Genomic DNA, 24,672 nt, shown 5'->3' on the forward strand with positions numbered 1-24,672 from the left:
CACCAAAAGATGAGTTTCGGCCAACAAGAGGAGAGGAGAGAAATAGGGCCGGCCACCAAAACCAAAGAGGAGAGGAAAGAAAAAGAATAGAAGTTCATCTCATGAAGGCTCCTCTACCTCCTCTTTTATAATCCTTGGTTTTGGCAAATAAGGAAACTTTAATAAAAACTTCCTTAATTACTTTGCCATGAAAAAGAAATTTTAATTAATTAAAATCAAATTCCTCTTCTTAATCAACATGGTCGGTCATACAACAAACCTCCAATCAAAGGAAATTTAATTCAATCAAGAATTAAAACCTTCCTAATTTGTTTTCAGAAATTTATAAAAATTTCTCCAATAATTTAATCCCTTCATGATTGGTTTATAAAAAGGAAATTTAATAAATTAAAATCTTTCTTTTAAACATGTGGATAAAAAGAAAATTATCTCTAAAAATTAAAATCTCTTTTAATCTACAAATAAGGAAAGATATCAAATCTTTTCTTAATCTTTTGTAGAAACTAATAAAAGAGAATTATTAATTTTTTAAACTTTCTTTTAAATCATGAACATGGTTAAAAAGGAAAGTTTTTACCAAAATTAAAATCAACCTTTTAATCTACAAATAAGGAAAGAGATTTAGCTCTTCTCTTAATCTTTTGTAGAAACTAATAAAAGAGAATTATTAATTTTTTAAACTTTCTTTTAAATCATGAACATGGTTAAAAAGGAAAGTTTTTACCAAAATTAAAATCAACCTTTTAATCTACAAATAAGGAAAGAGATTTAGCTCTTCTCTTAATCTTTTGTAGAATCTTATAAAAGGAAAGATTTAAAATTTTAAACTCTCTTTTAAAACATGTTATCCACATAAGAAAAAAAAATTTAAAAAAATAAAAATCCTTTTTATTTTAATTTGGGTCGGCCACACCAAGCTTGAACCCAAGCTAGGGCCGGCCACCTTGAAGCACCCATGAACCAAACTTTGGTCGGCCCTAGCTTGGTCTCCAAGCTAGCTTGGCCGGCCCCTTATGGGATGGGCAAGAAGGTGGGTATAGGTGGGTATAGTACTCTATAATGAAGAGGCTACGATAGGAACCGAGAGGAGGAATTGGTTTTGGTCTCCCGATAAAATTAAGCATCCCGTGTTCGCCCCGAACACACAACTTAATTTTATCAATAATAATTCATTCCACTAGAGAACTATTATTGAACTACCGCACCAATCCCAAATTACATTTTGGGCTCCTTCTTATTATGAGTGTGTTAGTCTCCCTGTGTTTAAGATAACAAATGTCCACTAATTAAGTAAGTTACTGACAACTCACTTAATTAATATCTAGCTCCAAGAGTAGTACCACTCAACTTCATCGTCATGTCGGACTAAGTCCACCTGCAGGGTTTAACATGACAATCCTTATGAGCTCCTCTTGGGGACATTCTCAACCTAGATTACTAGGACACAGTTTCCTTCTATAATCAACAACACACACTATAAGTGATATCATTTCCCAACTTATCGGGCTTATTGATTCATCGAACTAAATCTCACCCATTGATAAATTAAAGAAATAAATATCAAATATATGTGCTTGTTATTATATTAGGATTAAGAGCACACACTTCCATAATAACTAAGGTCTTTGTTCCTTTATAAAGTCAGTATAAAAGAAATGACCTCTAATGGTCCTACTCAATACACTCTTAGTGTACTAGTGTAATTATATAGTTAAGATAAACTAACACCTAATTACACTACGACCTTCCAATGGTTTGTTCCTTTCCATCATGGTCGTGAGCTACTGTTTATAATTTATAAGGTACTGATAACATGATCCTCTGTGTGTGACACCACACACCATATTATCTACAATATAAATTAATTGAACAACTACATTTATCATAAATGTAGTCATTTGACCAATGTGATTCTTATTTCTAGATAAATGTTTATACCAAAATATAGGCTTTTAGTATACATCCTAACACTTACCTCGAGATCCTTTGAGATATAGTAGGAGTCTACTATAGATGTCCATTCTGGTGTTCTTGGTAACACATTTAATACATACCTTTATGCATCCTGATTTGTTACAGTTTCTCCCAGGTTTGATAATCCGGTGATTAGCTCCTTGAGTCTTCCATGTAGTTGTGCTACTGACTCTCCTTCTTCCATCCGGAGGTTCGTCGGTTGATTTCGGAGCACGTCCCGTCTCGCAAGCTTTGTTTCGAAAGTTCCTTCATGCAATTCCAGGAACTTCTCCAAAAGTTCCTTTGCTGAGTCTTAATCTATGATTCGATTTACTTCCTGCGGTGGAAGTACGCTGAGTAGGTGGAACTCGACTCATCTGTTTGCTACGAAGTCTGCTTACTCCTTCTTAGTCCACTGATATTCTTCTTTTTCTTCTCCGTGGGGGGTTTTGGAGCTACAAAACTATATTTAATTATTAGCAATATTTCAAAATCAGTTTTGAAGAATACCTCCATTCGTTTCTTCCATAACACAAATTCTCCCACGAATTTTGGTGGGTATATTGTCGATCCGGCCATCGTCTTTGATCTTTGATGCTTCAGTTGGCGGTTAGTCCTTCTAAGGGAGTTGGGCTCTGATACCACTTGTTGGCGCAGCGGGGCCGGCAAGAGGGGGGTGAATTGCCTGAAATAGAAAAATAAAATCCCTTCCCAATCTTTGGACTTAGACTAGAAACGCAATTAAAAAAAAGAATTAACAACTTTAAAAAAAAGGTAAAAGGCCACTATTTACTTGGTTACAACCTAGTTGCTTGTTAATCCAAGGCGGTTGAAAAGCTCATTAAGAATCTCCTTCTCTAAAGGTGGAGAAACCTTTTACACACACTGAAAGCTCAGAAATAACTAAAAAGGTGATTACAGAAATTATTATACTATTTCCTAGCTGGAGGGACCTTTTTATAGCTCCTAGAAATCCTATCCGTAGCTTGAGGACGCCTCCAAAGGACTTAGAGGGTGCCTCCAGTGAAGCGCCAAGGGATAGAGTTTTATCCCTTGGCAACAGTTAGTTTTCCTGGTCGAAGGCGCCTTCCATGCTCATGGAAGGAGTCTTCCATGCTTATGGAGGGTGCCTTCCATACTCATAGGAGGTGCCTTTCGCCTGAAGGTGGCAAAGGCGTGCAGGCATCTTGGAGGCGCCTTCAACTCCTGTTGAGGGCACCTCTAGTAGTCTTCATCAGCTTCTTTTGCTCTTCTGCTGCTCTGATCACCTGGGTGATTACGACCAACCAAAATAGGGCTCACCCGAACCCAATTTCTGGCCTTCTCCTCGATCAGGCTTCTGCTCCGGCTTCTATTTCCTCAAACGTCGTGTACGTTCTTCTTGTCCACCAGTGTACTCTTCTGCAACACCTCGTCCCTCGAATGCACTGAGCCCGTCGGCTCCCTTCCCGTGCCATCCTTCTCTTTAACTGTGTCTTCCACTCGACTTCCTGTGCTCCTAAGCTCCTGCACACTTAGACACAAGGATCAAACCTAAATAGGACCTAACTTAACTTGATTTATCACACCAAAACAACCACGGGGTCTAACACCATCAGCCCCGAGTGGCCGGTGAATCATTAAGGCCATTCTTCGCCTGCCCATTGATGAGTGGCATCTTCTAGAGGGTGTCGAGCTTCTCTCACATCATCATCAAATAAATATCTAGGGTCCCCTTTCCCAAACATGGGCAGATGCTCAGGCTAAAGCGGTGACACTTCTTCTTGGGGAGCTGGCTAACTACTTCACTCAGAAATCCACAGGGGCAAATTTCTACTAAGTTTTTTTTTACATTTCCCGCTCGGCGCTAATTCCTTTTCTATTTCATAGTTCTAGGTGGAGAGATTGGTGCTCTACCAGCGACTAGCATTTTTGGAGCATGAGAACTAGCAGTTGCGAGCCCCGTCCAGTCAAGCACACATCATGCTGGCTCGGGTTGAGCAGCTTATCAAGGAGGTTGCTCAATTGAAGAAAGACTTAGAGAGGAGCTCCAAGCAGCTATTGGGCTCTGAATGAGTGCTCAATATGGAGAAGAATAAGAACCATGAGCAGACCCTTCAACTCGATTGTCTAACCAAGCAGGCCCATAATTTTGATTCAAATATCAATTCCGTTAATGCTAGAAAATTATGGGCTATTGAGGACCTCGACATCAAAAACAAGGAGGCTCGTGTTTTGTCCCAAAATATCAAAGAGGCAAAAGATGCTCTGGCGACCGAGCAGGTGAGTTGAATGGCGGAGCAGTTGGAGAGTAAGGCCCAGTTTAATGAGAAGGATGTTGAGTTGGTTGCCTTTAAGGCTGAGTTGAAGGCTTCTAAGTCAGCCTTCGCCAAGTATAAAGAGGAGGAGATCGACCAGCTGGAATCTTTCCTGGTGGATTACCTTCGCTCTGACTCTTTCAACGATATATTTACCGACCGAACTATTCACCTTTTTAACTATGGCATCAACGGGACCCTCCAATAGCTCAAGGACGATGGCTACCTCTCTCCTAACCTAACGAGCCAAAGTATAATCAAGGACAGGATCACTTCGTCACTTCTAGATGATGTCCTTATTACTTAGCGTAGTTTCTTCTTTAATTCCATCGACAGCTGTATGTACTCCCACTTCTATTTCTTTGTAAAAAATTTCTGAGTATGAACGAATGTGTGCTTGTTAAACACTTTTAAAGTTCTTTCACCGTAGGGTCTCGTTTAATTTTCTTAGTATCATTCAGTGTGCCTCCGCTCGATGCTTTATGGCTGTTCGATTTACCTTTCCATAATCTTGTAGTCCCTCTGTAAAAATCTTTTAAGTATGAATCCCTGCATTCCCATTCGGCGCTATAAACACTATTTGTTACGGAACCTTACAAAGCCTATCAACTTTGCCTGATTGGGTTGTATGCTAATAACTTGCTCGATCGGGTCAAGAGTCTTTAACACTTAGTAACTTTTCATCCAAAACTTCTTACATCCCTGGAGGGAACTTTTTACAAGATACATAATTTTAGCTACCAACTTACTACCCAATCTAATAGAACTGCAGATGGTTCACGCTCCATGGCCGGTCGAGCTTCGTTCCATTCTCGTCTTGTAGATAATAAGACCCCAAGTTGAGCTTCTAAATCACTCTGTGGGGTCCTCACCATGGAGCCTCTAGTTTTTTGACATCGCTGACCGACTTGACTCTCTTCCAAACTAAGTCGCTGACCTGGAATGATTTGGGCATCACTCGTATATTGTAGCTTTGCTTCATCCTTTGTCGGTAAGCCATCATCCGAACGACTGACTTATTTTTTGCTTCATCTATTAAATCTAGCTCCATGAGGTGTCGCTCGGAATTATCCTTGTCGTAGAGCTGCACTCAATCAGACTCAACTCCCATCTTGACCGACACCACATCCTCTCCTCTGTATACCAAGTGGAACAGGATTATTCTGGTCGCTTGTCAGGGTGTGATGTGATATGCCCACAACACGCTTAGTAACTCATCTGCCCAGCTCTCTCCGATATGGTCAAGCCAAGTCTTGAGTCCTTTGAGAATTTCTTTATTGGTAACCTTTGCCTGGCCATTACTTTGGGGATAAGCCATCGAAGTGAAGACCCGCATAATGTCATAACTGTCGCACCACTCTATGAGCCTTCGTCCTTGAAACTGCCTCCGATTGTTGGAGATGAGTCTATGAGGCATGCTGAACCAGCAAATGATATTCTACTACAGAAACTTTATAACCATCTGTTCGATTATCTTAGCTAGAGGTTCAACTTCTACCCACTTGGAGAAATAGTCCACCACTATAAGGAGGAATTTTATTTTTTCGGTCGCTATTGGGAATGACCCTATATGTCCATGTCCCATTGGTTGAATGGACAGGACATCACAGATGTCTTCAGCTCCTCAGTCTACCTATATGGTATGTTTTGATACTTCTGACAAGATAGGTAGGTTGCCACTATCTGCACTGTGTTTGCTTACAAAATAGGCCAAAAATACATTGCCAGTAGGATTTTTCTTGTCAATGATCGACCGGCACTACAACAAAAATATTAAAAGACAACGGTTAAAAACCGTTGTCGTAGACCCTTTAAAACCGTTGTAATTGGCAGTGTTGTTAAAAGTGGGGGGCTACGACAACGGTTTTAAACCGTTGTCTTTGAGTGAAAAGACAACAGTTTTGCAACGGTTTTAAACCGTTGTCTTTGAATGAAAAGACAACGGTTTAAAACCGTTGTTATTTAGAGCATTTTTACTACAATTACAATCGGTTTTGGAGCTACGACAACGGTTTTTAACCGTTGTCTTTGAGTGTGATAGACAACAATAACAATTTTAAACTGTTGTCTTTTGAATTATTATCTTTTAATATCAATATATCATATTTCAATTTAAATATATAATAAAGAATCATAATCAAGAAAGAATATTCCCCACATCAATATCATTCAAAATGTTACTTATACAAGAATTACAATCACAAAAGAAAAAACATGTCTCATATTCAAATAAAATTTATTCCAATACAAATAAACAAATAAACTCTATTTGCAACTAATGAACAATAGCCAAAAGACTAGAAACTTGTGATGGTGGTTCATGTCATGTAGGATTGCATTTTCATACTTTATCATGCCATCAGTAAGAGTTCCTTGCTGAGAATCTTGCCAGACCTTAAACATATCTTGAATTAATTCTTGACGGGCCTAAGCACAGACCAATCTAGCATATTTTGTCACCTCGAGCCAGTCTTAAGACACAACAACCTGACAAACCAAATATAATCAAGATAGTAAGGATGCATCAAGGTAACTATACATCGATAAGTTGTTGTACCACCCAAAACAAGCAGTATAATTGTTAAAATGCTGTTATATGGATATCAAAGATATTTAAAAAGTCATCAATTTGCTAAATCTCATCAGAGTCAACCATACACAAGCATAAATTTAAAGTGAATTGAATCTTATGACATTTTTAATTTATTGGCTAAATACCAATTGACATCAAGCTTCATTATACCAGGACCCTTATCTTTTGGCAAGATTGTTATAGAAAATATACAATATATCTCTGAGGTCCAAAAAATGGTTGGCAAAGAAAAATATAACCTAACCCAACATGAACAGGAAAATTATATCAACCACAATACAAAAAAAATTAATTCACACTTCTGCATGAGTTGTATGTGACAACAATGAAGACAGACCTGACTTTGGAGCAAAGAAACTTCTTCGTCCATGATGGTTTTCCATTTTTCAACAAGCAGATTTCAACCTTGCATTGCAAAATTGTGGCAGAAAGATTCCAAAATAACCAAGAAGCATAGCAGAAAGAAGATATTACAAAGTTTTCAGAAAAGTCCAGATTACAAACCTCTTGATCACCCAAAAGATCATATATTGTTGGTTCAACAGACTTCCCAAGGTATATGATCTAAACAAAGGCAGTAAAAGTAATGCATCAAAATCTTTGATCAAACAACACTATATTATCTTATGGAAGCTTACTGAATCATGATCACATTCAAGAAAAATGTCATGGACATTTATGAAGTCCGTAGAGCTTGGTCCATTGTAGAAAGTTGCCTTCCGAGACACACTGGTAACTGCGACTACTTCTTTGTCCACAAACTCGACATCAGGATGGCATGTGAGGCCTGCTATATGAATATATCGAGTAGGGATTATGTCGCAGAGGACGGAACTGCTTCAGCCCTGGAACATTGGTTCGTTTGGCGGCAACCTGAAACAAAGCATTCATCTTGTTGTTAGAAAAACCAACGTTGCTGTTAATAAGAATTTAAAAGTGTGCTGGTAAGAAAAATACTTGAGATTAAATAGACAAACCTTGATTGGACGACCATGAAGCTCAGACTCATGCAACCAAAAGGCTTCTTGGACTGCCTCAACTTCCAAGAATTCAACATAAGCAAAACCCTAGGCTGACCGTTTCTGTCAGTGAGAATGGTGACTCTGTTAACAGTACCACACGACTGAAAATGCTGTTGAACCTCTTCAGGGGTGCAAGCATAATCAACCTACAGTTTAATAGAAATATCAACATGAGTATCAATCTAGCAGTGACTTTCCCAACTCAAGATGTTGCTACTAAATCACTTGCTGTTAAAGGTTTCAGAAGAATTCTATATGTATAAAACATAACAATCATTGACAAATAGTTACAGTGTGACTGTTGATGCTAAGAATAAGAAACCAAAATTCTGTAATAGAAGACAACAACCCTATCCAATTCGGAACAAGTATCAAACAAAAAAGATAGCCTTAGCATAGACTATATATTACAAAATTCTAATAAGGTGCAAGTCGAGAATCCTCAGCAACTTGGGCATATATATATTTCAAATAATTCTTTGTTTTAAATAATCTTTTTCCCTTTTTTTCTTTGGTAATTTTTTCAAGTACAAGCTAACGGTAACTGGAGTTCAATGTTACTCTGTACAATCTTATAGGACATAACTTTTGTATGGATCTACTATAAAGACGAATTGAAGATGTCTGGTACAAGGACAATAATACCAAATTTTAATCATTGAACCACTTAAATTCAGCCAAACCATAACAATGTTACTACAAATTATCAAACTTCTAATGAGCACAAACACAGTTTTGGGAACTTGAACATTATAGTAGGCACTCTTTGCATGTACCACATTCAAGTAATACGGCACCAAAAAAGAAAAAGAGGGAAGGTAAATCCATTTGAATGTCTTTACCCATTATTTAACCTGTAGCAACTTATACAACTCACATAATTTACAACTAATCAGATATCTTGAGCGGGTCTAGCAACTTATCAGATATAAGTAAACTTGCTGCATACAAAGCAAAGGATTTCTTGAAAGGAAATAAATAAATAAATAATCAGGCTACATACACTAACAAATAAAAAAAAAGTACCTGGAGTCGAACTCAATGGCAAGCTCAATCAAAGGGCCAATGGAAGCCCCCTCGAAAGCAGATGCGGCCATCAGAAGCCCAAACCTCTTCTTCTGTTGCAAGAGAGAACAGATGAACAAAAGGAAAAAAAAACATTTTTATCTTCTCTTCAGAAGATCACGAAGAAGAGCTCACCTCTTCATATGGAGGCATGGAAAGCAGACACATGATGCTACCAAAGCAACCCATCATCGTCAAAAATCTGCCAATGTTCATCAAAATGTGGAGATAAGCTCCAGCCGCTGATGCCGCGAGCGCACAACATAGCGTCAAGTAAACCTGGATCACAACCCCAATCGAGAAGTCAGAAAACAGATCATAATTTCCCACAAGAACTAGAGCAAACCCTAAGAAACCAGAAAAGGGGGAAAAAAAAGGGGAAAATCACCAAATTAATTAGATATCGAAAGACACACAACCGATCTTTAAGAAAACTATCAAATAAGGGGGACAAAGAGGGGAAAAGGCGTCGATCCGTACCAGCATCATATGATTTTGAACATTCGAAGGGATATGACCGAAATTTTTGAAGGAATTCCGAGTCCATCCGCCATGGGACTGAGATCGGGATTGGAAGAACGCATCCATCTCTCTCTCTTCTCTATCTCTCTCTCGGCAAACAATGAAAACAGATCGAAGTCTCCGGGCGAGGAGAGAAGGCGTGTTCTCCCTTCGCCCTTTATACGCCATGATGATTAAACGTTGGTTTCTTCTGGGAGCGTCTTGGGGGTTCGTGCGAGTAGCAAAACCTCCCTGTTTCCGTCGAAGAGTAGTAAAACCTCGTCCCTAATGTTGAGATCCTTCTTCCAGGCATGCATCACGGAAGCGTCGTTGACCGAGATGCAGGCAATGGTGTCCACGCCTTTGGCATGCAACTCCCCATCCTTTTCCACAAATCCAGGGAGGTGCTTTTGCGAGCACGTCGGCGTAAAGGCCTCGGGACGGTGAAGAAGATGGCTTTCTTGCTCTTGGTGAGACCAGAGATGGTGACGGTCTGGAGCTCCCCATCGGAGCCAAAGTAGGAGAGGTTGGCGTCAGGAAGATTGTCTCCGACGGAGATGGTGGTTGTGACTGCAGGGGCAGAGGGGGAAGAGGTGAAGAGGCGGGGGAAGAGGGAGGACCTACGAGTGTGCAGTCAGAGGTGTAGAGTGGTAGTGGAAACGGAGCGGTGGAAGCGGACGACAGAAGGGAGCGGGGCAAAGAAGGGCGACGAGTTTAGGGCTTGGAGAGGACAGGAGAAGGGGCTTGGATCGAGAAGGTAAAGGGATGGAATACGGCGGCGGTAAAAAATTTCGGGGAGAGGGAAAGAAAAAACGCCGCAGCAAAAAATGGCGAATGGGAAAAAGCGGCGAAAGAAGCGCACATAGACAACAGTTTTTAAAAAACCGTTGTCGTAGCCTTTAAAAACCGTTGTCGTAGCCCCCAAAAAATATAAATAGACAACAGTTTTTAAAAACCGTTGTCATAGGCCAAAAAAATTACTAAAAGACAACGGTTTTTGTTAAAACCGTTGTTAAAAGGCAAAAAGACAATGATTTGGTATAAAACCGTTGTCGTTTGAGTGTTGTTAAATGAGGTTTTTCTTGTAGTGCGGCCAGGTGACTCCTGCAAAATCCTTGGTGAAATTCTTGCAAAATGTTTTGAATGTCCTCAGATTCGATGCACTTGAGCAGCGGTCTTGAGTAGGCACTCTTGTACAGGTGGTCCCTAATTAACGTGAAATGGCTGACCCTCTTTTTCAATAACCGAGCCTGCTCCCGGTCGACCAGCATTGTACTCGATCAGAGAAACCCGATAAGAGGCATTCTTTAGTCATTGGGAGCTCCTTCAATCGGCCTATCGATGTGTACTACTAATATCACTTGATCGATTAGTCCATTCATCACCAGCAAAGTCAAGGAACATGTTAACTTTACAGTTTATCTGCGTATTGATTCTCCGCTCAAGGGATCTTTTGAACAATAACTTCTTAAAACCCAACCTTCAACTTTTTGAATGCCTCTACGTAAATCCTCAGCCTTGCATTGTTTATTTCAAAGTCCTTGAGAGCTGCTACGCCACCAATTGAGAGTTTAAGTGGATAAGAACTTGCGAATCTCCATCATGCCTTGCTGCTTACAGACCGACTATTGGTGCCTCATCCTCTGTCTCGTTGTTCATAGCTATGTAGTCTAACCAAATGGATAGTTGCATCCAACCCTCACATGGTGATATCAAGATTATGTCCACGCCACTCCCTTGCCAAGTGGATGACCCATCCACATAAATCTTCCAAGTTGCTTTTGGCTCGATGTTTTGTACCTCCATCACAAAATCAGCTAAGGCTTGCACCTTGATTGTGGACCAAGTCTAAAATTGGATACCAAATTCTTTTAACTCTGTGGTCCATTTGATCATCCGGTTGGATGCTTCTGAGTTAAGGAGGGCTCGCCCTAAAGTGTTGTTAGTCAACACAATTATTGGATGAGAGAAAAAGTAAGGGTGTAACCTTCGAGCAGTGAGGACCAACCTGTACGGTAGCTTCTCGAGATAGGTGTAGCAGCACTCAGCATCTTTCAATATATAGTTTAAAAAATACACCAATTGTTGTTCAATGCAATTCCACCACACAAACATTGAGCCAATCCCCAGCTCAGTTGATGACAGGTACATCCAGAGTGGCTCGCTAGCTATGGGCTTCGCTAATACAGGTAAAGAAGTTAAATAAGTCTTGAACTCCTCTAATTCCTTATCGTACTCGGCGTCCCATTGGAATTTCATTAATCAGCATAGAATCTTGAAGAAATGGTGACTCCAATCAAAGGATTTAGCTATGAATCTTGATAGAGTAGTAATTTGTCCGGTCAGCCGTTGAGCTTTCTTCAGATTGCATGGAGGTGGCATGTCCTAAAGCACCTTTGCTTGGATTTGCCTCGATCCCCGGCTCGGTAACTATGTAACCGAGAAAGCATCCGCTCCTTGCTCCGAATATACACTTGTTTGATTAACCTTGATTTCGTACCTCCTCAACATTCAGCAGGTTTCTTCAATGTCTACACAGATGTCAGTGACTCGGAGGGATTTAATTAGAATGTCGTCGATGTATACCTCCAAGTTCCAGTAGATCTACCTTCAGAACACCTTGTTCATCAACCTCTGGTATGTGGCTTCGGCGTTCTTTAGTCTAAACGGCATCACATTATAGAAGAAGGTTCTATCAGTCATTATGAAGCTGACCTTTTCTTGATCTTCTCTGGTGAGTGGGACCTAATAGTAGCCTTGGTATACATCCAGCATGCATATCAGCTAGTAGTTTGCCGTAGAGTCCACTATTTGATCAATGCGTGGTAGCAGGTAGTAGTCATTGGGGCAAGCTTTGTTCAAATCCCGGAAGTCAATGTAGACCATTATTTATTGCCTGTGTTGGAAACTAGCACCACATTAGCTAGCCAAGTGGGGAATTGGACTTTGCGTATGTGGCCGACTTCCAACAGTTTTTCTACTTCCACCCGGATGATCTGATTTTACTCGGAGCTGAAGTCTTTTTTCTTCTACTTACCTGGCTTGGTGTCCGAATGGACATGCAACTCATGTTGTGCAATGGTTGGTGAGATGCCAGGGAGCTCGTGTGTCAACCATGCGAACACATCATGATTTTACCTTAGACAGGAAACTAGCTCCTCCTTTTATACATCCAAGTCAGTGGTTATGAAAGTGGTAGCCTCTGGTCGAGTTGGATGAACTTAGACTTCTTCTTTCTTGTCATACACCAGCATGGGTGGTTCCTCTAAGATTGCATTTACCTCTATCCGCTGGGCCTTCCGAGCGGCTTTGACTCGATCTTGACCATCTGACATAACATTGCTAAGTGGCCAGTTGGTCGCCCTTCACTTCACCGACTGAGTTCTTGATAGGGAACTTGATCTTCTGGCAGAATGTGGAAACGACTGCCCAAAACTCATTCAAGGTCGGTTGGCCCAGTATGACATTGTAGGTGGAAGGAGCATCTACAACGATGAAGTTCATCATCCTCATTCTTTTGAGCAGCTCATCTCCAAGGGATATGACTAGTCGAGCCTGCCCGATCGGTAATACTTCATTGCCAGTGAACCAGTATAAGGGAGCCGTCATGGGCCGCAACTCGCATCGGTCTATTTGCAGTTGGTCGAATACCTTTTTAAAAATAATATTCACTAAACTACCTATATTTACAAAGGTACAGTGAATAATATAGTTAGCAATTACCGCTTTGATGACAAAGGCATTGTCATGAGAGACCTCCACTCCCTCCGAGTCTTAAGGATCGAAAATGATTTTTAGTTCTTTTGTTGTTGCTTCGCTGCACCCGATGGCATGGATCTCCAAACGTCGAGCGTGTGACTTCCGCTCTCGATTAGAGTCGCCATCGGTCAGCCCCCCTGCAATCATTCCTATATCGCCACGAGCGATGTTGTGGCAGTTCTCCTCTTCCTGAGCTGAGGGTCGCGGCTACTCGACTGATGCTAATGTTCTTTGGCTCTATGTTGGTTGTCAATGGTTTTTAGTTGATGACCTTCTCTCTTCACGTCCCCCTCCTGATAGCCTATGATGGTGTCGATCAGGGGATGAGGACTGGCAATGTGATCTTGGGGAGGTCGCTCGACAGGGCTTCGTCTTGAGACTATAACAGTCTCTAGTGTTGTGCGTCGCCACTCAATGGAATGAGCATAAGAGCTACGTCAATTGTCATCTTTTGGTGGATCTTCCCCACTCGGCTTCCACATGCTGGACAACATGTATGGGGCTCTAGGTGTTATTGTGATACTCCCGCTCGGGGCCCCTTTGGTGGTGGGTTTGAATAGGTCGTTCGGCGTTCCAAGATGGTTGTTGGCTCAGGGATTGGTTCCTTCCTCCGAGCCTCCTGGAACTCTTCAATGTTGATGTACTCGGTATCTTGCCCGAGTAGGTGATCAAAGTCTCATGGAGGCTTTCGGATGAGCGACCGAAAGAACTCGCACTCTAAAAGCCCCTGTGAGAACGAACTTACAAGTATCTCTGGAGTGGATGATGGGACCTTGATTACGACCCAATTTTGTCGTGAATTGGGCATCAAACAATGAAGTACCAAACCCCTCCTACGCTAATGTAGCATAGGAATGACTCGGGTCGTCCGCCAATGAAAGTAACGATAGGATTGTAAACTTAGGATCGTATGTTATTTCTATGTTTTGGGATTTTCAATATGGAAATGGGGGTTTGGATTTTGATTCTAAATTTAATAAATGAAAAGACAACAAATAGGAAACTAATCTAATGCTGCAATGAAATCTAACTAGGTGCTAACAATTAATCCACAACGCATTGTCACTCTATGTTATGGATTAACTATCAACACAATTAAACTAAGAAATAGAATGACAAAGCATTAAATGAAACCTAATCTAGTAAATGAAAGACAATCCAAGTAAAGAAAACTATGTCTACCCTAACTAACCATTGAAGATTTTCCTACATCGTATTGTCACACTACGATACAAGATTATCTATCAATGGGCATAACATGAAGTAAAACATTAACGAAACTAAGAATGTAATGAAGCCTAAAGCCTGTAATGAAAGCCTAAACTAATCTATCCAAATTGCATTCAATCAAAACTAGAACTTAACGAAATTGAAAGAATAAGACAAAAATAGAAATTAAACAAAATAAAATACATCAAATTGCATGAAACAAATTAAACGAACTACATGCAATTCAAACATGGAAATCAAGTTCAATACAAGGATTCAATAAAAATTCAACACAAACAAGCAAACATGAGCAATAAGCAGAATTAAACTAACTAAACCAAACACAATCCACACTTCTTCTTCCGATACCAAAGACTACCCTTTGTCGTCACACGAAAGGCCCAGCTCAGAACCCCCAAAACTGGTGGACAACGCACAATCTGCTGGTTGCTACTAGCTTCGACAACAGTGAAGCCAATCTTCCAATGGAGAACCCCTCTGCTGGAAGTTGGCTGGAAATGAAGATGGAGGTGCTGGAATGAACTGTCGTCGAACCTCCCTATGCTCTGCCGCCTGAACCCCAGTAGGTAGAGCCTTGGAAAAGTGCCAGAGTGTGAAGGTCTCACCGGAGAACCCCTCCGGTGAGGTGGAGTTGGTTGAAAATTGCTGACGTTACTTGCTGCTCCCGCCACTATACTGCTACCGTCGCCGCTGGAAATGAAGATGGAGTGATGGGCTGTGGTTGGTCGGCCGGCGGCAGTGAAAGCAAAGGAGAAGTCGTCGGTCGGAGAGAAGAAAGAAGGAGAGGGAGGTGTTGTGTCGTGAGCCCTAGCCAAAGAGGAAGAGAGTCGCACGGAAGGGATTGTGCGATCAGAAGAAGGATTGAGCACTGTGTCGTACGGGTAAGAAAGAGGGCTAAGTTTCTTAATGGATTTCAGTTTTCGGGTTTGGGTTAATGAGAAGAACCAGATTCAATAAGAGAAGTGGAATTGGGCTTTTAGAATTGGGCTTGAAGAATGGGTTTGAAGATTGGGTTTGAAGAGTAGGCTTTTGGAGTTAAATTGTTGGCTCAAATTGGCCTCTTCTCTTGATCCAAATTAGAGATAAATTGGACTTGGATGAGGATGATCTCTATGGACGGTCCAGATCTCTTTAAATTAGGATGAAGGGATGGATCACTTGATCTGATTGAAGGGGCAGAATCTCACTGGATCTTGATTAATGGTCCATATTAATTTAACTTGATCTCCTCCATTTGACCTCTAAATTAAGCCCAATTCGATCCAGCTCAACTCTAATCCATGACTCTTTGAATTTCCTACAAAACCACATAAAAATATGAAATTAAATTTCACAATTTGTAAAAAATTTATAATTAACCCCAAAAAATAGATTCAACTCGCAAAATGTAATATAAACACAAAATTAGCATGTGAGAAGATAAAAATACTAAGTAATAAGAGCCAAAATAATATACAAAAATACCCATTATCAGACCTCCATAGTCACTTAGTTAAATCTTTTAATGTAGGCTCGTAGGGTTTCCTTAGGCCCTTGCTTAACTACGAATAGGTTGACATTCATCTTCTGGAGATGGCACCTGCTCGTGAATTGTTGCAGGAATGTCGAGCGGAAATTATTGAAACTGCAGATCGATCCAATCGACAGTCGGCTGAACCACCTCTACGCTAATCCAAACAGCATGGTGAGAAAAACTAGGCATTTGACTCTGTCGGTGTACTGATGGAGTGTGGCCATGTTGTCAAACTTGATGAGGTGATCCTCAGGATTGGTTGCCCCTATGTATTCTCCGATGGTTAGCAGTGTGTAATATCGTGGCAGTCGATCGTCTAGGATCTCCAGAGAGAATTGCTTGTTTATTTTTTGGGGAGAATCGTCGAACCTTGGTGCTTTACCCTTTCACTCGTCCCGAGCGGGCGCATCATCCGATGAGAATCCTTGGGCCCTATCCGCTCAGCCTTGTTCCTTTGAAGAAGTGTGGAACAACGCTCGGTGATAGGGAATTAGCGCATTCGATGCATCTCCAAATGTGCCAATTGACTTATTGTTCGCTCTACGAGCGGCTGGGTTTTTCACTTGGCCTCTATGGTCGTCTTGCTGGCCGACCATCGACGTCGCGAGTTCATTTGTATGGCGATCGACTATTGCCTACTGTTGCTCCAGGATCTTGGTCGTCCGTGCTTGTATCTGTTAGGACCCTTGGCGACCAGGTAGAGGGGATGAATATCCCCTACACAAATTAAGCAAACAAAAAACCTTTCTCGAACAAATAACTTAATTAAAATAACACTTTCATATAATAAATACTAACAAGACTAAAAGACAGAGGCAAACATGTTTACTTGGTTACAGTCGGGGAGGTTATTAATCCAAGGTAGATGAAGTCGCACTATTTTCTCCATCAGGAGGAGAAGCCTCCTTACAGTAATGAAAGCACAGAAACATGAAGCTAAACAGAAAAGGAAGTGTGTACAAGTGTTGCTTGGATATTTCTTGTTCTTATTAGCTTCTGGGAGTAGGGTTATTTATATAACCCTACTCGGGGCGCCTGGAAGGGTTCTAGGCGCTTGGAATGCGATAATATTTTATCCCCGATGTAACGGTACGTGCCACATAGAATTTGGCTAAGAATTGGGTTTCGGGCGCCCCAGACTAATTTGGGCGCCCCGAACAGGTCCGGGTGCCCCGATCACCAGAATCAACAAAATGCTGATTTCTGGTGTCGGGCTTCTAGCTTTGGCTCCGCTTGCTTCGGTATGAGTCTTCCGCTCTGGCTCCACTTGCTTAGATGATTTCGGCCATCTGGAATAGGGCTCACCCGAACCCAACTTTTGGCTTCTCGAATAAGCTTCGCGGCTTCTCGTCCCTCGAAAATATCGTGCGCCTCCTTCTCGTCCACCGCGTACTCTTCCACAGTGCCTCATCCCTCAAACGCACCGAGCCCGTCGGCTCTCTTTCGTGTCATCCTTCTCACTAGCTACATCTTTTGCTTGACATCCTGTGCTCCTAAGTTCCTACACACTTAGACACAGGATTAAATACAATGGGATCTAACTTAACTTGTTTAATCACATCAAAACTACTTTGGGGTACCAATAATCTCCCCCCTTTTTGATGTGAGCAACCCAAATTAAGTTAGGGTAAACCAACATAAAGTAAGAGCAATAAATTTGCAATTAAAGTGCAAAAATTTTAAAAAGTTTAAACTATCTCCCCCTAAACTTAATCTTCCCTTCTCTCCCTTTGATCACATAAAAAATGGGGTACTAAAAAAAATCTAAGAGTAACTTTTAAAAAATAAGAAAGTTTAAAAAAAAACTCTGATTTTTCTGACAGTTTTTAAAAACTTATCAAATTTTTGAAAACTTTGAAAAAATTTGAAAATAATTTTTATATCACTTGAAAAAATTTGCAACATAAATAATTTTAGAAACTTTAAGATTTGCAAAGAATTTTCTAAGTAAAAAAAATATTGAGTAACTATTTAAAGCATTAATTTCAATTAAATGTTTTATCAGTTAATCAATTAAACATTTGATTTCATTAATTGGCTTTCAAGCTGTGGCGAGGCACTAGGCCTTCTTGGTTATTGGAGAAACAACCACTTTCTAGACAAAGCCTCTTAAGGAAATTAAACATTTAATCTACTCTTTATTTTCTTTTTCTAGTTTGCAACAATTCTTTAATAAATATTTTATAAACTGTAATGACTTATCAGGAGGAAGAGATCATACCTAACTTACCTTGTCGATCTTGTTATCCGTAGCTCCCCCTGAAGTGCCGCTTTCTTCCGATGTCTCTCCCCCTTCATCGATGCTCTCGATGCTTATTTCGGATAAGCTTGCTTCGTTTTCATCGTCTTGATGACTTTCCATTAACATAAGTCCAACAACAACTTCAATTTCTTATTTGGATGACGTTTTGTCCCACGTCGATTTTAACATCTTGTACTTATTTGATTGGATAGGCTTTTCATTCTTTCCTTTGTCCTTGATCTTTAACTTAGGGCAGTTATCTTTAACGTGACCTTCTTTGTTGCAGTAGTAGCATCTGATTGTTCTTTTCTTTCTACCCTACAGATGGTTAGTTTTTCTATATTTAAATAATTTTTTAAATCACCTTACAATCATTACCATTTCGTCATTGTCAAGAGAGGATTCTGAATCTTGTTCGTCCATCTTTGCCTTAAAGGTAATGTTGTGCTTCAGCTCCTTCTTCAAATTTGCACATCTCATTTCATGGACTTCAAATGTTGAAAATATTTTTCTAAGATGAAAAATTCTAAATCTTTAAATATATAGTAAGCATTTACTAATGATGCCCACTCGGTAGTTCTAGGAAATGCATTAAGCGCGTACCTTAGCAAATCTCGGTTGCTTACCTTTTCTCTGAGATTCGTGAGTCCAGTGATTAGTTCCTTCATTCTCGAGTGAAGATGTGCAACAGTTTCTTCTGCTTCCAATTTTATGTTACTCAACTAGTTCCTTAGCAAATCCCGTCTCAGGAGCTTGGCTTTGAATGTCCCTTCGTGTAGCTCAAGGAACTTCTCCCAAAGCTCTTTTGCTGAGTTATAGGTGCAAATCTGGTTAACTTCTTGTGGTGATAGGACGCTCAGCAGATGTGTAACGCCCACCCTTCTTACCCAACCGAAGGTGGTGCTACGTTCTTATACTACTTACGTACATGCTTTAGTTATAACAGCGGAAGAATAAAAACTTTAAAGAATTTAATTTATTAAGCATAATATCACATATTCTGATTTGTTCAAATGTGCATATATTGAACTTATAACTAAAAATATTAATTTGTCCGAATCGTCCTAGCCGAGCCACCACCACACACATCACTATCTCCTCCTCCTGCTGCTCCGTTGTACATCCAGCTTTCTCTTTTATCTGCGGTACAAGGAAAGTAAGCTATGAGCACTCATGGCTCAGTAAGTTCCTTTCCTACTCACTAAAACCGAGAATCATCGTATATCAAGAATGGATCAACATATCATCGTCTCAACTAATCATAACATAACATATCATTCTATTCAAACATATCATGCATATTTCTTATTCACATATCATTTCATAGAAGCATGAATATCATATCATAAAACAAATAAATCACAAGCATGAGACATACAAGGGCATCATATTCATATCATAATATCACATGACATTATATCATATCATTATATAATTCAAGCACATATGAATGTAGGCAATGCATCGTGAATTTGAAAACTTATACTTAATAGTACTTGAAATTAATATCATCATCATTTGGGATCCCGGTTTGTACCACATACATAATGCGTAGGTCCAAGGTAGCAAGTCTTGAGCCCTACCATGCATACATACTAGGCCCGAGTCTTACTCCATCGACCTAGGGCACTCAAAGGCCCATTACTGACGAGGCCCGAGTCTTACTCCATCGACCCCGGGGCGTTTACGGAGCCCACCCTTGGTACAAACCATAAAATAACTTATCATGCATAACTATCATATCATGTCCTTAACAATCTTTCATGCATTTATTCTTTTCATTTCTTTTCATTATGTATAGCATCTTCTATGCTATCACATATCATAACATAACTTCATTTCTTTTCATTATGTATAGCATTTTCTATGCTATAACACATCATGGCATATTTCATAATATAACTTCATTATGCATATCATTTCATAACTAAAGCAATCATGCATTCTAACTTATTATCATATCATTTTCATACAGCATGGCATAGACATATTTAATTTTGTTCTAGGGTTTCTAGGGCATCTATCCCTTCATGGCCGAACACATAATGATTCATTTAGGTCATACAAACATGTATCACATTCACACATTATCAAGTTTTCATAAGAAGTACTTTTAACCCCTTAGGTTTCATTTCCAAGGCCTCTAGGTCCTTTAAACCTTACTTGGCCGAAATTCATAGAATATAAACTTCCTTTAAGTGGCCTAAAGCATGGGAAACCTAAGTAAATTTCATAGCAAGATTTACTAAGAACATCATACACAAGGTTGGATCATAAACAAGCTAGGACTCTTGTGATCTTACATGTCATAAATCATGTAACTAATTTTCTACATTCCAATTAAACATGAGAGCATTAATCGTCTTTCATAACATAATATCACAGAGGTCATTGAGCATATTAGAATTTTGTTTAAGCTTCTCTAAACTATCACCTTACCATGGCCGAAATATTAAGAGTAAGGTTCATGAGTTTCTTTCAACATACAAGTATACAACTCTTAAGAACTTTATATCATGTCATATAAGCATAGTTATTTTAAATTCAAGGTCCTCCTAACCCTAAATTCTTTCTTGGCCGAAACATGAGAGTGGGGTTCTTTTGGTTCCAATCAACTTCCAAGCAAGAAAACCATAGGAAGGTCCTTAGCATTTCATAGAGGGAAACTTGCACTAGTTTGGTTAGACAATAATTTTCCTAACCTATTTACAATATTTTTGATTGAAATTCTAGGGTTACATACACCTCTGATCATGCATCATATATGTATACAAACATAGGGGAAAACTTTCTTTCAAGGCATAGAAAAGAATCCGAAAATCACATGAAAGCCTTGTACCGCAGGTGAGGGGAAGCTTACCTTCTTTGCTTAAGTTTCCTAGAGTTGAGAACTTGCTTGTGGACCTTTCTTCCTTGCTTGCTTTGCTCGGCACCAATGGAGGAAGAAGTGGCTAGGTCTTTTGGTGGAGAGGAGGAGGAAGAAGAGGAGGCTTCTTCCTCTTGTGTTGCTCGGCAACAAAAAGAAAGAAAGAAGGGGGAGAGTTGTTGCTCTCGGCAACAAGAGGAAAGAGGGAGGAAGAGTGCTCGGCACAAATGGAGGAGAGGAGGAGAGTGAGTTGAGGATGAAGCCCCCCCCCCCCTCCATGCCTATTTATACTAAAGTGAGGGGAGGAAAACTTGACTTAATTCATCCTCCTCATTTACTTCTCCTCTTAATGAGAAAGAATATGCTAGAGAAATGCTTCTTGAGTTTCTCTCTTTTCTTTCTCTTAATTTCTCTCCTTTCTTTCCTTTAATTATAATTCTCATCTCTCCTTTTATAATATTCACTCCTATCACACTTGGTTAACACATGCATACATCCACAAGAGAACCAAGGATCAAATCCTTCTCCTAACATATTTTTGTACAAAATAATTCATGTATATGCATTATGCATAAATATTTCATACATGCATATATAATATCTCATATCTCTTTTGTTTACATTAATTCCTTGCATTATAAATCATGTATAGAACTTTATATTCTCAACTTTATTTTCTTTCATAAAGTTTTTAATCATCTAAATCCTTCCCATCGTAACATTCAACGTAGACTATCTACACATTCTTTTCATTACATTCATACTCTCATTGCCCTTACTTTATCTAGGCTTTCTAGGGGTGTTACAAGATGAAACTCTACTTTACTATTTGCTATGAAGTCGGTCTGCTCCTTCTTTGTCCATTGGTATTCTTCCTTACTTTCGAGTGCTACAAAACCGAACTTTATTATTAAAAGTAATTCAAAATCGGTTTTAAAGAATACCTCCATTGTCTTTTTCCAGCTTACGAACTCCCCTTTGAACTTTGGTGGGTAGATACTCGGTCAGGCCATCGTCTCATGTGCTTCATTTGGCGGTTAGTTCTCCTATAGCATCTTGGCTCTGATATCATTTGTTAGGACCCTTGGCGACCAGCTAGAGAGGGGTGAATAGCCCATGCACAAATTAAGCAAACGAAAAACCTTTCTCGAACAAATAACTTAATTAAAATAACACTTGCATATAAGAAATACTATCAGGACTAAAAGACAGAGGCAAACAGGTTTACTTGGTTACAACTGGGGAGGTTGATAATTCAAGGCAGATAAAGTCACACTATTTTCTCCTTCAGACGGAGAAGCCTCTTTTATAGCAATGAAAGCGCAAAAAGATGAAGCTAAACAGAAAAGGAAGTGTGTACAAGTGTTGCTTCGATATTTCTTATTCTTATTAGCTTTTGGGAGAAGGGTTGTTTATATAGCCCTACTCGGGTCGCCTGGAAGGGTTCCAAGTGCCTGGAATAGGATAATATTTTATCCCCGACGTAACAGTATGTGACATGTCGAATTTAGCTAAGAATTGGGTTCTGGGAGTCCGAAATCATTCGGCACCTGGACTACTCCGGGCACCCCGGACTAGTTCGGGCGCCCCGACCAGGTCCGGGCACCCAGATCACCAGAATCAGCAAAATATTGAATTGTGGTGTCGGCTTCTAGCTTCGGCTCTGCTTGTTTTGGTTCGGGTCTTCCGCTCCGACTTCACTCGCTTGAGTGATTTTGGTCATCCGGAATAAGGCTCGCCCGAACCCAACTTCTAGCCTTCTCGAACAAGCTTCCGCTTTGGCTTCTCATCCCTCGAAAACGTCGCACACCTCCTTCTCGCCCGCCTGCGTACTCTTCCGCAACATCTCATCCCTTAGACGCACCGAGCCCGTCGGCTCTCTCCCGTGTCATCCTTCTCGCCAACTGCGTCTTTTGCTCAACATCCTGTACTCCTAAGTTCCTACACACTTAAACATAGGGTTAAACACAACAGGACCTAACTTAACTTGTTTGATCACATCAAAACTATTTTGAGGTACCAATAGTAGAAGTATTTCCACCTCCTCTTGCGTCAACATCACTGTACTGAGTCATCCAACGTCCTCCATCTCTTAGTTTTGGATTTAGGTAAACTTTCCACAGATAATGCCAAATATGATCATATCTAGAAACAATAAAGATGGTCTGCTGGGAATGTGACTTTGAAGTTGACGTGGCGAAGACTCCACGTAGCCCTACAACATGAAAACGTCAATGCCGAACCGAGAAGGGGTTCCCAGCATCGGCCCTCCAATGCTCAAGTTTGTCTCTGGTGATCTCAAAAAATGGAGAACTGTAACTACAGGATGTAGAAGAAGAAGTTACGTGTGTACCTTTCACTGTAGAGAGGAACCCCCTTTTATAGTGTCACTGTAGTCCTTGTACACGCATCCCAAAGAGTAGGTAAATTTTTCTAGGTGTCTTAAGAAAAGGCAAGTCAAAAAGTGTCTCTGACACCATTCATTAAGCCGACATGCAATCCTCTGATGTGACAGACTGGAAGCTTCTAAAGTACAACTGTCTGTTGGACATGCCCTGCTATAAATGGCACAAACTCCCAAAAGGATATGAAAGGATATTTTAGCGAGGTCATGTACAACCGACAGAAGTCCGCTCGACTGGGCTACCTCTGCTCGGCAGGGCTATCTCCTCTTGGCAGTGTCTTTAGGACCTGCCGGCTCATCTCTTTCCTTGCTTCCTGACTGTTGTCGGCCCTCCCACTCTAACTGGGGCGTGGTACCCGATCGGTGACACTAGTCGTTGCTTACTTTTCTTTGTGGTCGGAGCACAATTTTACCTAGCCACAGGGAGACCGTCTTAATTGGACAAAAGGTGCAAAAGAGGACAAAGGAGGTAGATAGCTGGTGATATCCTTCTCGAGCCAAGTGTCGTCAACGGACGGCATGGTCGGCGGCTGGATCGGATAGAGAATCGTATGGTGAAAGTTTCCACTGTCTTGTCAAAGATATGCTTAGACGGTTGCGGTAAGACGTCAGGCACGCTTTTATGACATGGTCATTCTGAGGTATGCTTTGAGAAGTGTGCATATCTCGAGAAGCGTGCACGTGCCTCCTCGGGACCCTTTATAAGGCCCCCCAGACTTTGACAGAGGTATGTGATTTTCTTCACTATAGCTACAGTCTCATCACTGTGCTTCTGTTTCATCCCGCCGTGGCTTGACTTGAGCGTCGGAGGGTTGTCGCCGGGAACCCCTTCCCAGCTCAGCTTTATTGCAAGTTCACCGGAGGTCCACATCACCTTGGAGCTCACCCCAAGACAGCAGCGAGCACCACGTCCTCAGCATCCGTCGACTCGACTCTCGGACAGGATCAAATTGGCGCCGTCTATGGGAACGCACCTGAATTCGAGCGGAGAAGATGGAAGGAGTTGGACGAACGCACGTCGTGACGCTCTCTCAAGAGGAGCTCGATGCTCTTATCGAGGCGAGAGCAGCAAAACTAGTGGAGCAGCAATAGCAAAAAGTGTTAGCCGAGCGGATGGCGCAGAAGGCGACCTCGGCATGGGGCGGTCGAGCGGCTCAAGAAGATCGGCCGGAGCAATACTCCACTTGGGCATAGAATAAAGGTTAGACCGGCACACCAGGAGACGCG

The 24,672-nt window shown here is 40.8% G+C and overlaps 1 protein-coding gene and 1 long non-coding RNA gene across 3 annotated transcripts; both read right to left on the reverse strand.

Moving 5' to 3' along the window:
• Window positions 1-6,688: 6,688 nt before the first annotated feature.
• Window positions 6,689-7,602, reverse strand: LOC122006268. Of its 2 annotated transcripts, XR_006118668.1 has the most exons (3): window positions 7,482-7,581; window positions 7,181-7,407; window positions 6,689-6,737 (listed from the first exon to the last, which is right to left on the reverse strand). It is a non-coding gene; the product is annotated as an uncharacterized LOC122006268 (long non-coding RNA). The 2 variants fall into 2 exon arrangements; XR_006118666.1 differs by lacking the exon at window positions 6,689-6,737 and having other exon boundaries at window positions 7,242-7,407; window positions 7,482-7,602.
• Window positions 7,603-7,698: 96 nt separating this feature from the next.
• Window positions 7,699-9,640, reverse strand: LOC122006277 (bax inhibitor 1-like). The gene is made up of 5 exons (XM_042561727.1): window positions 9,411-9,640; window positions 9,066-9,209; window positions 8,892-8,983; window positions 7,821-8,011; window positions 7,699-7,716 (listed from the first exon to the last, which is right to left on the reverse strand). Exons 1-4 carry the CDS (start codon window positions 9,618-9,620, stop codon window positions 7,894-7,896), a joined length of 564 nt encoding a protein of 187 aa, XP_042417661.1. The 5' UTR covers window positions 9,621-9,640; the 3' UTR covers window positions 7,699-7,716; window positions 7,821-7,893.
• Window positions 9,641-24,672: the final 15,032 nt, after the last annotated feature.

The sequence above is a fragment of the Zingiber officinale genome, chromosome 1A (genome assembly GCF_018446385.1).
Source record: "Zingiber officinale cultivar Zhangliang chromosome 1A, Zo_v1.1, whole genome shotgun sequence".
Lineage (NCBI taxonomy): Eukaryota > Viridiplantae > Streptophyta > Magnoliopsida > Zingiberales > Zingiberaceae > Zingiber > Zingiber officinale.